The 17,132-nt window shown below is 42.2% G+C and overlaps 1 protein-coding gene across 1 annotated transcript; it reads right to left on the bottom strand.

Annotated features, from left to right (window-relative positions):
* Positions 1 to 455: 455 nt before the first annotated feature.
* On the bottom strand, positions 456 to 5,793 carry med7 (mediator complex subunit 7). The gene is made up of 2 exons (XM_028813089.2): positions 5,649 to 5,793; positions 456 to 1,440 (listed from the first exon to the last, which is right to left on the bottom strand). The coding sequence occupies exon 2, from the start codon at positions 1,430 to 1,432 to the stop codon at positions 719 to 721; it is 714 nt and encodes a 237-aa protein (XP_028668922.1). The 5' UTR covers positions 1,433 to 1,440; positions 5,649 to 5,793; the 3' UTR covers positions 456 to 718.
* Positions 5,794 to 17,132: the final 11,339 nt, after the last annotated feature.

Raw genomic sequence — 17,132 nt, 5'->3', positions numbered from 1 at the left:
CACATATTGATGTGCCATCCTGGAGAAGTTGGACTACTTGGGCCACCTCTGTAGGGTTCAGGTATGGCCTCATGCTACCAGTAGCGACACTGACCGTAACCAAATGCAAAACGGGGGACAAAACAGATGAGGAGGGAAAAATGTCAGTAGCCTCCCCCCACCTGTTAAACCTTTCATTCCTGTTTTTGGGGGTCATCTCATTGTGGTCCCTCTAGTGCACCAAAGCCCCTCTACTACTTAACTGACCAGATCAATAGCCCACAAGTTTCACTGACTTGATGCTCTACTCTCATTCAAAAGGGTTCATTTTTTTGAGCAGCACACTTTTGGCACCTTGTTTCATAAAGCCGTCAGTCAACACCTTCCTCATTTGTATCAATTACTTATTCTTCTCCAAACATTTTCTGAAAAACCAAAAAATATCCAACTAACATAACAAGAACAAGCACACAAGAGAAATTCAATCATTTTTATATATAAAAATGTCCAATGCAGTGGTGAGATAAATGATTATATTGTAAACTTCATTATAAATAAAAAAAAAATGCAATCAAGAATTATATAGATTAAATATTATGTATACTGCATAAATAAGAGGTGACTTCATAACTGTATGCAACTTTCAAGACTTCAAAACCTCCCAAATAAAAAATGGACTCTATCCTCCTGAAAAGAAAGCCTTACTGCAATAAAGAAAATGACACCATTAAGGTACCACCTATGTCATCTCGTCAATAAGGGCACACATGGCTGCATCCTTATCAAAAGGCTGATCCTTTTTCGAATGAACATTCACTTCTTTTTCTTTGTCAGACTGTCCCGTCATGCAGCTTGCGTTGACCTCTTCTATGTCCATGGGCTCCGACTTAAGTCTCAAGGCTCCTGCTGTTGCCCCACCAGACTGAGGCAGATCATCCGGCAGAGAAGCTAAACAGGACTGGATCATTTCAATGACTCTTTCTAGATGTTTCTGAAACCGCTCTGCCGTCTCCAAGCGTTGGCGCTTTTGTACCTCCATCATGACCCGTAAAGTTTCCCTTGCCTGGTGGGGACGATACTCATTGATCAGGTGATGCATGTGTACAAAAAGCAGTTTAAGGTCCTCTAGCTTTTCCTCTCGTTTGATGCTCCCTGGACTTTTAATAAGGATATCCAACAGGTCCAGGAAATTCACCAGAATGGACATGTTGAGTTTTTTCAATTCTTTCTTGTGGTCAAATTGCATCGGGTGGAGGCGTTCGATGCCCTGACTTTCGAGGGGACGGATAATGAGATCATCACATTGAAACTGATTGCCAAACATCATGTAGCTGTCCTTTACTGGAGGAGGTGGTTTGGGGGCAAGACCTTTGCGAATGTTCTCATCCGTATATTCCTTGATGTACTGCATTGGTGGCAGGGGCAGGGCACTGACTTGTTGGGGCTCAGCCATGATAAGATCTGGTGAAAGAACAGATACATTTAGCTATCGTGGGGGCACCACAAAGATCAAATGACAATTTTTTAAACTACAAAATGGCAGATATTAAATTAGATATGCTTTACTAATCCCCAAAAGGGAATTCCAAATGTATAAACCAAAAAAACAATACACAGATACTGACCCAAAGTACAAGTCAAGTCAGGGTGGTACAGTGCACTACCGCACCCACTACACGATGAAACAACTTGGGATCCCGGTTGGCAACCACCCAGGCAAACACACGGTCCAGTCCCACCCACCAGAAATGACCCTCTATCTGCCGCAGCCAGGTGTTACAGGGGAGACCCCTTGGTCTGGTCCAGCCACTCGGATCCTGAAAAATGAGGATCTTACGAGCTGGATCACCCTCGGGGAAACGTCCCACATGGCCGTAGTGCTGTAACCAACGCTCCCTCACAATGCAGGTCATGTGCCTCATTCGGGACTCCATAAGCAACACAAAGTCAAACCAGAGGTACCCAAGGATTCTCTGAAGAGACACAGCACTGAAGGAGTCCAGTCTTCATCTCAGGTCACTGGATAGTGTCCATGTCTCACAACCATATAGCAAGACAGGAAGCACGAGGAACGTAAAGACTTGGACCTTCGTCCTTTTGCATAGATATCAGGAGTACCACACACCCCTTTCCAGTGACCTCATGAACCCCCCATGCTCTCCCAATCCGTCTACTGGCTTCACAGGAAGAGTCACCAGAGTCACGAATGTCACTGCCGAGGTAAATAAACCTCTCGACGAGGTCGACACTCTCTCCGCAGACAGACACTCTGCTGATGGCTGTGCCCAAGAGGTCATTAAAAGGGATGGATGTTGGTTTTTATCAGGATACTCACAAGCCCTGATGTTTTACAGTAAAAGTTAAAAAAATATTTGTGTGTTAATTTCAAAGCCAAACAGAATGAAATCGTATAATGCAACGAAAAACTCTAATGCAACATGAAACATAGTAAAATGTAATAATTTGACAGTAAATTATTTTTTAATACGGTTAATTACTCGCTGTAATGTAAAAAATAGTTCTATTATGCATATAAGAGGGTCTGATCTTTATGAATTTCCCTTTGGGATTAATAAAGTATCCATCTATCTATCTATCTATGTACTGAGAAAAGTGCTATATAAATGTAATGAATTATTATTATTATATGCAACAATTCCCATGAAAATGACAGTGTTTAAATTGCACATCCGCATCCCCATACACAAGTGGCAGAGCCGCAAAGTGGCTAGCAAGTAGCGCAGGCCCGGGGGTATAGACAGATCGATAGAGAGAGAGAGAGAACAGACCAAACCACACAATTTTTCAATTTACAGTATCTCACAAAAGTGAGTACACCCCTCACATTTTTGTAAATATTTTATTATATCTTTTCATGGGACAACACTGAAGATATGACACTTTGATACAATGTAAAGTAGTCAATGTGCAGCTTGTATAACAGTGTAAATTTGCTGTCCCCTCAAAATAACACACAGCCATTAATGTCTAAAGCACTGGCAACAAACGTGAGTACCCCTAAGTGAAAAAATGTCCAAATTGTGCCCAATTAGCCATTTTCCCTCCCCGTTGTCATGTGACGTGTTAGTGTTACAAGGTCTCAGGTGTGAATGGGGAGCAGGTGTGTTAAATTTGGTGTTATCGCTCTCACACTCTCTCATACTGGTCACTGGAAGTTCAACATGGCACCTCATGGCAAAGAACTCTCAGTGGTTCTGAAAAAAAGAATTGTTGCTCTACATAAAGATGGCCTCGGTTAGAAGATGATTGGCAACACCCTGAAACTGAGCTGCACCACAATGGCCAAGACCATACAGCGGTTTAACAGGACAGGTTCCACTCAGAACAGGCCTCGCCACGGTCGACCAAACAAGTTGAGTGCACGTGCTCAGCGTCATATCCAGAGGTTGTCTTTTGAAAATAGACGTACGAGTGCTGCCAGTATTGCTGCAGAGGTTGTGGTGGTCAGCCTGTCAGTGCTCAAACCATATGCCGCACACTGCATCAAATTGGTCTGCATGGCTGTCATCCCAGAAGGAAGCCTCTTCTGAAGATGATGCACAAGGAAGCCCACAAACACTTTGCTGAAGACAAGCAGACTAAGGACATGGATTACTGGAGCCATGTCCCGTGGCCTGATGAGACCAAGACCAACTTATTTGGTTCAGATGGTGTCAAGCGTATGTGGCGGCAACCAGGTGAGGAGTACAAAGACAAGTGTGTCTTGCCTACAGTCAAGCATGGTGGTGGGAGTGTCATGGTTTGGAGCTGCATGAGTGCTGTTGGCACTGGGGAGCTACAGTTCATTGAGGGAACCATGAATGCCAACATGTACTGTGACTTACTGAAGCAGAGCCTGATCCCCTCCCTTCTGAAACTGGGCCACCGGGCAGTATTCCAACATGATAACGACTCCAAACACACCTCTAAGACGACCACTGCCTTGCTAAAGAAAGTGAGGGTAAAGGTGCTGGACTGGCCAAGCATGTCTCCAGACCTAAACCCTTTTGAGTATCTGTGGGGCATCCTCAAACGGAAGGTGGAGGAGTGCAAGGTCTCTAACATCCACCATCTCCGTGATGTCGTCATGGAGGAAGATTCCAGTGGCAACCTATGAAGCTCTAGTGAACTCCATGCCCAAGAGAGTTAAGGCAGTGCTGGAAAATAATGGTGGCCACACAAAATATTAACACTTTGGGCACAATTTGGACATTTTTCAGTTAGGGGTACTCACTTTTGTTTCCAGTGGTTTAGACATTATTGCTGTGTGTTGAGTTATTTTGAGGGGGACAGCAAATTTACACTGTTATACAAGCTGTACACTGACTACTTTACATTGTGTCAAAGTGTCATATCTTCAGTGTTGTCCCATGAAAAGATAAAATATTTACAAAAACGTGAGGGGTGTACTCACTTTTGTGAGATACTGTATGTTCCTTAACTTGGAACTCCATCTTACAGGAAAATTAGAGAGGTAAAATTATCTGATATCAGAGCAACATTCCTGATATGAAAGCTGGGATATTTGTGGCCTAAAAATGGAACCCCAGTTAGTGAAAGAGTTGGAACTTTTTCTCAATTGAATTTTATAAATAACAATAAAAAATACTGGGAATTGCATAAATAAGCTTAAAGATTTCTCCGAGATTAACCATAAAATCATACTGGTCTATAATACTGTAAATACATTCTTTAATAAAATGGTCAGACACAAAGCATATCCCTTTATCATATCATTCTTGTCTGAAAACATTCCCAGATAAAATGGATTGATTATTCCAGATGAGAGCCGAGTGAAGTGAAAAGTTGTGGTTTTAAAAGTTATTCAAGTAAATTTTCCAAGAGTCAATGGCTTGTTTGTAAAAATTACATAACTGGATGGGTAATTTGCTGAACTTCAAATTACAAGACAATAAAAAGCACAGAACTCCACGTTTTTTTAAAAAAAATAATTTTAGAATCCAAACCATGGGGCACTCTCATTTGAGATGCATTTCTTAATTCGGTTCATTTAAAAACCGGAAAACTATAGTGTGGAACTCAAGGACGTTTAAACCCCCCTTCTAAGTATCGTTTAACCATGGTACTTCTTTTGACGTATTTGGTCTTATTTTTCCAAATAAATTTGAAAATGGCTGAAATTATTTATTTACAAAATTTGGGAATTAAGAAAAACTGATTAAGCGAGGTAAACAAGTCTAGAGATCCCCTCTACTTCAGCAAGTAAAACTGACACAAATAGTTAAGTCTAGTTGTGGTCGGCCTTTTAAAAAATTATATATATTTATTCATTTTTTGTATTTTATTAAAGACAGGCTGCTCCTTCACTGCACTGTGATCTGCCTCAAACACGCACTTGGTGAGCCTTTTCGAAGTGTTCAGCGTTTACTGATATTTACCTTTCATTTAGTCCTTCGCTTATCCGACTCGACATAAAGTGCACATTAAACATGGCATGGTTTTTAATGACTAATTACCAAATAATCGTTTTAAGATAAATTACTCAACGTTGGAAACCGCTTGGATGCTTTTCTCTTATAATGATTCGTAGAAGCATAACTATCGACTGAGGTTTACCAACTCAATAAAAGAAAATCTAAGACTCGGAAAAAAATCGCTTTCTTGTATCATCTTAAACACCTCAAACAAAATATACATTTAAAACATACCTTTAGTTCTTTACGTATTCCACCAGCTGGAGTCCAAACAATAACGTGAGACTAACATTAACTCGGGAAAAAGCCTTTTCCGCTCTCCGCAGATAGCTACCTTTACTGCGTACTGATTGGCTCACAGCTTTAGCACAAAACGGGAAACGGAAATACAATCCAAAGCCTACTGACAAAGAAGCGAAAATCTTATTGGGCACCGTGAAATACATCTTTTTTTTTATTTGACGTTGTGCGTGTTCGTTATTGCTGAGGAATCAATCTCTTGAGAATTATTGGGCCATACGTAAAGGAATAGTGCGATAGGCGGGGACAAACCTAATCTGGAATTTGGTGAGTAGTAATGGGCGGGCAGAACGGTTGGTGAAGTATTGTGAATCTGTCAACTATAGTGATGGGCGGGTGATGCGTCATGAGCTCCGTGAAGCTTTTGAAGCTTCTTCATAATTGTGCCGGTAAAAAAAAAAAAATCGAAGCTTCGAATACACCTGTAGTGACATGTGGTGGGTTGCAGAAATCATAATTGCCCAGAGCTCTACACCGCCCAAGTACTATGGGACAGGTGCACGTAAACGCTAACGCTCCAGGAGCACTCTGTGTGTTAATTTGGATGTTATGAAAACCATGTTATCATTAGTCCTCAAGATGTAATTTGCTGCCATTATGAATACTGCACTTGTAGCACTACGCCAAGTGTCTAAAGGATTCTCCCTGTTTGCGTGTCTCTTTCAGTTAGATAGATAGATAGATAGATAGATAGATAGATAGATAGATAGATAGATAGATAGATAGATAGATTAGATACTTTATTAATCCCAAAGATAGATACTTTATTAATCCCAAGGGGAAATTCACATACTCCAGCAGCACCTTACTGATACAAAAAACAATATTAAATTAAAGATTGATAATAATGCAGGTAAAAACAGACAATAACTTCATATAATGTTAACGTTTACCCCCCCCCCCCCCCCCCCCCCCCCCCCCCCCCCCCCCCCCCGGGTGGAATTGAAGAGTCCCATAGTGTGATGGAGGAACGATCTCCTCAGTCTGTCAGTGGAGCAGGACAGTGACAGCAGTCTGTCGCTGAAGCTGCTCCTCTGTCTAGAGATGATACTATTTAGTGGATGCAGTGGATTTTCCATAATTGATAGGAGCCCGCTGAGTGCCCGTCGCTCTGCCTCAGATGTTAAACTGTCCAGCTCCATGCCAACAACAGAGCCTGCCTTCCTCACCAGTTTGTCCAGGCGTGAGGCGTCTTTCTTCTTAATGCTGCCTCCCCAGCACACCACGGCGTAGAAGAGGGCACTCGCCACAACCATCTGATAGAACATCTGCAGCATCTTATTGCAGATGTTGAAGGGCGCCAGCCTTCTAACTGAAGTATAGTCGGCTCTGTCCTTTCTTACACAGAGCATCAGTATTGGCAGTCCAGTCTAATTTATCATCCAGCTGCACTCCCAGGTATTTATAGGTCTGCACCCTCTGCACACAGTCACCTCTGATGATCACAGGGTCCATGAGGGGTCTGGGCCTCCTAAAATCCACCACCAGCTCCTTGGCTTTGCTGGTGTTCAGTTGTAGGTGGTTTGAGTCGCACCATTTAACAAATTCATTGATTAGGTCCCTATACTCCTCCTCCTGCCCACTCCTGATGTAGCCCACGATAGCAGTGTCGTCAGCGAACTTTTGCATGTGGCAGGACTCCGAGTTGTGTTGGAAGTCCGATGTATACAGGCTGAACAGGACCGGAGAAAGTACAGTCCCTTGTGGCGCTCCTGTGTTGCTGTCCACAATGTCAGACGTGCAGTTCCCGAGACGCACATACTGAGGTCTGTCTTTAAGATAGCCCAATAGCCTTAGAATACAGGTGTCGAACTTCAGGCCTAGAGGGCCAAAGTGGCAGCAGGTTTTCATTCTAACCCTTTTCCTAATCGGTGAACAGTTTTCACTTCTAATTAACTCCTTTTCCCTTCATTTTAATAGCCCGTTTTTAAGGATTCAGTCCTCTCAATTGATTCTTTTTTTTTTATTAAATGGCAGCCAAACAGAAATGTGAAACGATGACCAGCTAAACTGGGGTTTCAAACTCCAACCAGTTTCTTAAAGAGAAGCCAATTCTTGCTGTTAATTAAAACCGTTACTTAATTCCTCAGCTTGCTGCTGCTGTCTTTCTGATACAGCAGACATTTCCCAAACTGTTGATTTTCTGTTTCTGATTACTGACCTGAGAGATCAACCTTACTGAGACCCTCATCTTTCTTTATGTTCAGATAATGTGGTTAGCTGATCACCTGTTTGCTTCTTTTGTGTCTCATTATTTTTTGGCTGCTAATTCAGGAAATAGAAGGAACTAAGGCAGGGGTGGTGAACTTCAGGCCTCAAGTGCCGCAGTGGCTGCAGGTTTTCATTCTTACCGTCTTCTTAATTAGTGACCAGTTTTTGTTGCTGATTACTTCTTTTAATTAACTTGACTGAGGCCCCAAAGTTGTTTCTTTTACTTTAATGAGCAGCCAAACAATAATGAGACACAAAACAAGCCACCACATGACCAACTCCCCTGTGCCCATTACACAACTTCTGAAATTAAAGAGAGGCGATGGCCTTGGTAAGGTTGATCTCTCAGGTTACCAAAACATTTTGACAGTGCTCTTAGAAAGAACAGAAAAACATCAGGTTTCAAAATGTGTGCTGTGACAGAATGAGAGCAGCAACAAGCTATGGAATTAAATAACGAGTTTAATTAACAGCAAGAATTGGCTTCTCATTAAGAAAGTAATTGGAGTGAAATTGGTTGGAGTTTGAAGATTAGCTGGTCATCTGTTGGCTCGTTTCACATCTCATTTCTGCTTGGCTGTCATTTAATGAAGAAAGGAATCAATTCAGATGGCTGAACTCTTCTAACAGGGCTAGTAAAGTGATGGGGAAAAAGTTAATTAGCGGTGAAAACAGGTCACTGATTAGGAAAAGGGTTAGAATGAAAACCTGCAGCTACTGCGGCACTCCAGGACTAGAGTTCGTCACCCCTGAACTAAGGGGTCTGAGTCGAGTTAATAAAAACTAAGGCAAAAGAAGCTAATTAGCAGCAAAAATAGGTCACTAATTAAGAAGGTGGTTAGAATGAAAACTTGCAGCCATTGCGGCCCTCCAGGACCGGAGTTCAACACCCCTGCCTTAGAAGAACCGCTAGCTGCTGTCACACTAGGTTAGGGGTGGCAAACTCCAGTCCTGGAGTGCCGCAGTGGCTGCAGGTTTTCATTCTAACCCTTTTCCTAATCAGTGACCAGTTTTCACTGCTAATTAACTTATTTTTCCCTTCATTTTAATAGCCCTATTTTTAAGGATTCAGTCCTCTCAATTGATTCTTTTCTTCATTAAATGACAGCCAAACAGAAATAAAATGTGAAACAAGTCAACAGTTGACCAGCTAAATTGGGGCTTCAAACTCCAACTAATTTCACTCCAACCAGTTTCTAAATGAGAAGCCAATTCTCGCTGTTAATTAAACCCGTTATTTAATTCTATGGCTTGTTGCTGCTCTCATTCGGGCACAGCAGACATTTCCATAACTGTTGATTTTCTGTTTTTTCTAAGAACATTGCCAAAATGTTTTGAGGACCTGAGAGATCAACCTTACTGAGACCTTCACCTTTTCTTTATTTTCAGATATTGTGTGAAGGGCACGGGTGAGCTGGTTATGTGGCACCTTGTTTTGTGTCTCATTATTGTTTGGCAGCTAATTAAAGAAAAAGAAATAACTAACGGGCCTGAATCAAGTTAATTAAAATTAAGGCAAAAGAAGTTAATTAGCAGCAAAAACTAATGAAGAAGATGGTTAAAATGAAAGCCTGCAACCACTGTGGCACTCCAGGACTGGAGTTTGCCACCCCTGCACTAGGTGGAATTATTTTGAGATGTTTGCAAGCTGGCCAGTTTCATAGCCCACCCCCCCCTTGCCCTGCAGCTGGCACTAAACTGCTCAATTGTATGATGGAGTGCCAACCAGTACTACTGTCGATTTGTGCCCAGGCCGAAGGAGCCTGGCAGCGCCGTTAACATCTAAAGGATGTAAATAACAAAACAATGCATCAGTGCTCAGTGCCGGTAATCTATCGGTTCGTCCTGCTTTGACAAATTGTACTACCGTGGCACAAATCACTAGTTACGCCTGTCATTCTGTGGTACCCTATCGGAAAATACTACCGCAGACACTATCCATCCATCCATCCATTTTCCAACCCGCTGAATCCGAACACAGGGTCACGGGGGTCTGCTGGAGCCAATCCCAGCCAACACAGGGCACAAGGCAGGAAACAATCCTGGGCAGGGTGCCAACCCACCGCAGAACACACACAAACACACCCACACACCAAGCACACACTAGGGCCAATTTAGAATCGCCAATCCACCTAACCTGCATGTCTTTGGAATGTGGGAGGAAACCGGAGTGCCCGGAGGAAACCCACGCAGACACGGGGAGAACATGCAAACTCCACGCAGGGAGGACCCGGGAATCGAACCCAGGTCCCCAGATCTCCCAACTGCGAGGCAGCAGCGCTACCCACTGCGCCACCGTGCCGCCCCCGCAGACACTAAAAGAAGTAAAAGAAGGCCCTCACAAAATATAGACGAAACTAAGAATGCATACAAGAGTCCAGTTAAAGTTAATGGCATAATTCACATAAGTGTTTGCTTAATTTGAAACCAAGACTCTTGGATATATAGAAAGTTTTTGAATACATTTTGTGTTAGCTGTATGGAAAACAAACACAGCTACAGTGCATTAGAAAGCAGAAAGATGCATGCATGCTACAAATCATTTATAATCACATTTTTGACTATTTGGGTAAGACAAACAAAAGCAATGACACAAGCTGGATTTGAAAATATGAATAGCAGCAAGTTATCATAAACAGTGAAGAAACATGTCGCAATTGTGAAACCAGGCTGAGGCAATGGACAAAACAACCTCCTAAACTCAGGCAGCTCAATTCTATAGGTGTGTTAGGAAATACAAGAAAATGTGCCGTAAATGCGTTGTGAGCATTCGCAGTAACCTTAAGCAGCTCTGTTTGATGGGTCGTGCACTTCGATAGAACACCTGGCGAGCACCGGCGAAACGTTACCATACATTACAAGCCACCACTGATTCATAATTATGTGACAACTTTATCACGCTAGGGCGGTTTTTACAGTTAGCTATATGAAAGATTACAATTTTTCCATTAGTCATCTTCTTCTCTTCATCTTTTCCTACTCCTATGTGGAGTTGATGTGCTTTTTCAGCCTTCTCTGCACAGCTTGGTCCTGCACCTCCTCACCAGTCAAGCCCTTTTCCTTCAGATCTTCTTTTAATTTACCCACCCACCTTTGCTTTGGCCTGCCTTTCTTTGTCTTCCCCTGCACTGGATGATGGAGGATGTCATCATCTACATGGTACACCGATCCCTCTCCCACTTGGACAGAGGCAGTGGTGCAGTAAGAATTATGTTTCTTGACTTCTCTAGCGCCCTTAACACCATCCAACCTCTGCTCCTTAGGGACAAGCTGATAGAGATAGGACTAGTTTCATACCTGGTGGCATGGATCATGGACTATCTTACAGACAGACCTCAGTATGTGCGTCTCGGGAACTGCAGGTCTGACATTGTGGTCAGCAGCACAGGAGCACTGCAGGGGACTGTACTTTCTCCGGTCCTGTTCAGCCTATATACATCGGACTTCCAATACAACTCGGAGTCCTGCCACATGCAAAAGTTCACTGACGACACTGCTATCATGGGCTGCATCAAGAGTGGGCAGGAGGAGGAGTATAGGAACCTAATCAAGAACCCAACACTACTGTTAATCCAAGTCCTCAGTCCCTCACTCCTCCTTATCTTGAACAATCATCACACGCTCCTCTGATACTTCAACAGAAGTGTGGCAAGAAATGTGACTGCAGCTCCTTTATAGCAGCAGCAGCAGCACACCTGCATAAAATCTCACTGTGACTGGGACAGCCAAGTCAGAAGTTTTCTTTCCTTTTAATTTGCTTACTTTTTAGTCATTTAGGTGTGTGTTCAGACCAAAATGTGTGTGTGTGTATATTTATTTATTTGTCAACCTATTTAGATATTTGCTTATTTAAAGAGCTTCTATGAAAAGCCAAATTATCCCCCGGAGGCAAATAAATAAAACGTTATCTATCTATCTATCTATCTATCTATCTATCTATCTATCTATCTATCTATCTATCTATCTATCTATCTATCTATCTATCTATCTATCTATCTATCTATCTACAGTGCATCCAGAAAGTATTCACAGCACATCACTTTTTCCACATTTTGTTATGTTACAGCCTTATTCCAAAATGGATTAAATTCATTTTTTTCCTCAGAATTCTACACACAACACCCCATAATGACAACGTGAAAAAAGTTTACTTGAGGTTTTTGCAAATTTATTAAAAATAAAAAAACTGAGAAATCCCATGTCCATAAGTATTCACAGCCTTTGCTCAATACTTTGTCGATGCACCTTTGGCAGCAATTCCAGCCTCAAGTCTTTTTGAATATGATGCCACAAGCTTGGCACACCTATCCTTGGCCAGTTTCGCCCATTCCTCTTTGCAGCACCTCTCAAGCTCCATCAGGTTGGATGGGAAGCGTCGGTGCACAGCCATTTTAAGATCTCTCTAGAGAAGTTCAATCGGATTCAAGTCTGAGCTCTAGCTGGGACACTCAAGGACATTCACAGAGTTGTCCTGAAGCCACTCCTTTGATATCTTGGCTGTGTGCTTAGGGTCGTTGTCCTGCTGAAAGATGAACCGTCGCCCCAGTCTGAGGTCAAGAGCGCTCTGGAGCAGGTTTTCATCCAGGATGTCTCTTTACATTGCTGCAGTCATCTTTACCTTTATCCTGACTAGTCTCCCAGTCCCTGCCGCTGAAAAATATCCCCACAGCATGATGCTGCCACCACCATGCTTCACTGTAGGGATGGTGCCAGGTTTCCTCCAAACGTGACGCCTGGCATTCACACCAAAGAGTTCAATCTTTGTCTCATCAGACCAGAGAATTTTCTTTCTCATGGTCTGAGAGTCCTTCAGGTGCCTTTTGGCAAACTCCAGGCGGGCTGCCATGTGCCTTTTACTAAGGAGTGGCTTCCGTCTGGCCACTCTACCATACAGGCCTGATTAGTGGATTGCTGCAGAGATGGTTGTCCTTCTGGAAGGTTCTCCTTTCTCCACAGAGGACCTCTGGAGTTCTGACAGAGTGACCATCGGGTTCTTGGTCACCTCCCTGACTAAGGCTCCTTTCCCCCGATCGCTCAGTTTAGATGGCCGGCCAGCTCTAGGAAGAGTCCTGGTGGTTTCAAACTTCTTCCACTTATGGATGATGGAGGCCACTGTGCTCATTGGGACCTTCAAAGCAGCAGAAATTTTTCTGTAACCTTCCCCAGATATGTGCCTCGAGACAATCCTGTCTCTGAGGACTACAGACAATTCCCTTGACTTCATGCTTGGTTTGTGCTCTGACATGAACTGTCAACTGTGGGACCTTCTATAGACAGGTATGTGCCTTTCCAAATCATGTCCAATCAGCTGAATTTACCACAGGTGGACTCCAATGAAGCTGCAGAAACATCTCAAGGATGATCAGGGGAAACAGGATGCACCCGAGCTCAATTTTGAACTTCATGGCAAAGGCTGTGAATACTTATGTACATGTGCTTTCTCAATTTTTTTATTTTTAATAAATTTTCAAAAATCTCAAGTAAACATTTTTCACGTTGTCATTATGAGGTGTTGTGTGCAGAATTCTGAGGAAAAAAATGAATTTAATCCATTTTGGAATAAGGCTGTAACATAACAAAATGTGGAAAAGGTGATGTGCTGTGAATACTTTCTGGATGCACACTATCTATCTATCTATCTATCTATCTATCTATCTATCTATCTATCTATCTATCTATCTATCTATCTATCTATCTATCTATCTATCTATCATGCACCTCCAGACCTCTTGATGTGCTACTCTGTCATAAGCCTTCTCCAAATCAAAAAAACTCCATAAGCAAACCTTTCTGTTTTTCTTGATGCTTCTCTGTCAGCTGTCTCAATGCTAAGACAGCACCAGTTGTTACTCTCTCTGTCATAAAACCACAGTGCTGTTCCCCTATGGTGGTCTCTTCACTAACCCTTCTCTTTATAACCCTTTCCCAAATTTTCATTGTGTGTGACATCAGCTTGATCCCTCTATAGTTTCAACAGTCCTAAATATCAACCTTCCCCCTATAAATGGGTGCAATCACAGTGTTGCCATAAGTGACAAAGAAAATCATAACTGTGTTTAGGGAATGTGCTTGTGGAACTGAGCACACAGTTTAGAGAATGTGGTTACAGTAGGCTGTGGTATTAAAGACACGTTGTAAGTTCCAGCACAGAAAAATAGTATTGCAACGGCGCTGGACAAGTAACATACCCATGGATGAATCACCAAAAGAATGAGCTGGCATTATCAATAGCAGGGGGGAGAGAGCGAGAGAGAGAGGTTGGGGGCATGCGCTGATGGTGCGTTGGCGAATCCACAGCGCCTATAAAAACGGCAACTGCAGAGTCCCAACTCTTGCGGTAAAAGGCAAGCAGTCGTTTTATGAATAGCGAGCCATCTCAAAGAGACATGTGAACAATCCATCCATTGTCCGACGCTGCAGTATTTACTTTATTATCAGATAACACATTCCACACTTCTGGACTCCAAATTTAATTAAATATCTTCTGTATATAAGATAGGAACGCTAGTTTCACACCCCCTTTCACAGATTGTTGGAGAGCGCAAAGGTTCGAAGCAGTCAGAGCGTGGCAGGTCATATTGCTGCAGACTGGAGTAAAATGGGAGTAACATATCGTTTTCGACTTCAGCCGTAAATAGGGTTGCCAGACGTCCCTAATATACGGGACATGTCCCATATTTGATCATTTTGTCCCCTGTCCCGTACTGACCTTCCAGGGACACCCAAATGTCCCGTATTTAGTTCATTTTCAAATTTCGTAATAAAAATATATTTTTACTACCTTCTTACGGTACGTAGTTGTAACTTTATAAGTAATTATACTTTCTTTTCTCATATTCCATCCATCCATCCATTTTCCAACCCGCTGAATCCGAACACAGGGTCACGGGGGTCTGCTGGAGCCAATCCCAGCCAACACAGGGCACAAGGCAGGAACCAAACCCACCGCAGGACACACACAAACACACCCACACACCAAGCACACACTAGGGACAATTTAGAATCGCCAAACTTTTCTCTTATTCGCTTGATGAAAATAACCCAAATGTAACGAGGAAACAAGTGTTTGCAACTTGTTCAGTTGCTATGGTTGGATGAGGACAGCGACACTCTTACCGTTTTGCTCTCCAGCCGCGCTGCTGTGCAGTTCTGTATCAGCATTGCAACATACAGGGTCGACAAAGTGTGTTCTTACTACTTGCCACGGTCCACTTTTTTCTATCTGCCTGTATTAAATAATGATAATATTTCTCTGTTGTGTTAAATAAATATTTTCAAATGATTTCACTTTTACAAATTTTTTTTTAGCTTGTATTAAATAATTTTCAAACGATTTTACTTGTGTTTTCCTCATAACCCATTAAAATTAATTTTTAACTTATGTCTCCACTTCTATTTAATATATTGGTCTGGGTGTGTAGGGGGCATGTATAAATTTATATATATAGTAATATAGAGAGAGATTTTAGGAGTGTCCCGTATTTCTAATTTTCTAATCTGGCAACCCTAGCCGTAAAGCGTCGGACGTCATCAGTCACGTGATTGTAAAGCCGCGCTACCTTGGCAATGAACTCTTCATTAAACTGATTGGAGGAGACGAGCTTCGAAACCCCAGTGGCCAACGTCCTATCTATTCTGGCAACAATAAACTGTTGCAAAAGAGTGAAGCAGTGGTTGGCACTGCCACAGTTGAAGACTGGGTCTGAATTTGTCTGTGTGGGCTTTGCACGTTTTTATGTGTATATTTTTTCTCTCTGTAGTCCATTTTTTTCCGCATCTCACAGACATGCATGCTAAAGTTAATCGGTGCCTCGACCTATTTTGGGACAGCGTGTTTTTTTTCCTCCAGCTTAACTGTGTCTTTTTATTTTTCTGACCACCCTGTCAGTGTAACCTGACTGTGATTTAGAAACATGAAAAACTTATGTACTTAAGGACTCTACTTTTCTTAATATCTTTCTTATGTAAGCATTATTTATTTATCTTTTGTATACTATTTTTTCATTATTATTCTTACGTCAGTTTAATTTGCTTTTCTTTGCATGTAACTACTTCTTTGACATCTTTAAACCACTGAGTTTGTACTGAAATGTGCTGTAGAAATAAATGTTGTGTTCACAGAAAGCTGCAGTATTAGCTAATGCCACTAGATGGCGCTGTGTTTCTCTTGACGATTAATTCCTGCATGCTGTTTTTTTCACTATGTTGATTGTGTTCGTTGTTGTTTGCTATCAGTGTGAAGTTCACTACATGAAGTAGTGAAAATAAAGGAGCCTTATTTTTTATTTAGAGATATTTGTAAGAATTTACAGTTCATTTCCACTACAAAACATGTCTTGTAAGCATGTTAACATCATAGGTTTGGTACTGGTATAGAAATTTTCTTAGTAATTAGAAAACAATATAACATGTTACTAATATTTTATCTTACACAACATGTAACGCTGTCTGCTTAACCCAAATTTTTACGTGGTTTTCTGTTTAGGAGAAGACCTAAAACAGGCAATAGTCAACTGCACAGTGGATGGATGAGAGTCCCGTATCTGGCTGGCAGGTAAGTGTAGCAGGTGAACAACATAGGACCATCCTGATCAGGATGGTTAGCATTCATTTTCCCACTTGGGAGGTCAGTACAAATGAGCGACTGTGGGAGGCTGCCTTCTATTCTCATATTGTTCCCCAGTGCACTAGGTGGCAGCATCCCTTCTGATGAGCTCCTGTGTAGGCAGCAGGCAACAACAAAGGGTTAACAACAAATGTCACTGTTCCGGTGCAAGCAGCTGTCACAGAGAAATTGAGCCTATCCTAAAACAACTTCACCCAAAAGGGCACAGGCATTTCTAAGCAGGCTATTATAAGAAGAGCAGGTGTTTTTGAAATCAGTGACTATGTGGCTTGCAGCATCTGAGTGCTAAATCTTATTCACAGTGTACATATTTGGATGATGCATGTTCATCTTTTGATGTCTTATGTCAGCTGTTCTCTGCTTGAAACAGAAAGTGTCCATGTTTAGTTGTGATAAACTCGCCTTTGACCTACAGAAACTGTACTGTATAAAAAAAGCTTTGACAAAGCTGGCTCCTTCGAAGCTCAACCCAGACGGATGGACAATGTTACCACTGCTCGTCACTCAGGATTTGATGACGGCCATCTTCTATTGAGCTTCCACTCTAAGACTGGACGTTGTCAAGAGCTTCACCCGAGTTA

Source organism: Erpetoichthys calabaricus, chromosome 11, assembly GCF_900747795.2.
Source record: "Erpetoichthys calabaricus chromosome 11, fErpCal1.3, whole genome shotgun sequence".
In the NCBI taxonomy this organism is placed as follows: Eukaryota; Metazoa; Chordata; class Cladistia; order Polypteriformes; family Polypteridae; genus Erpetoichthys; species Erpetoichthys calabaricus.
The sequence above is the reverse complement of the archived record's forward strand: the minus strand, read 5'-3'. Positions and strand labels throughout refer to the sequence as shown.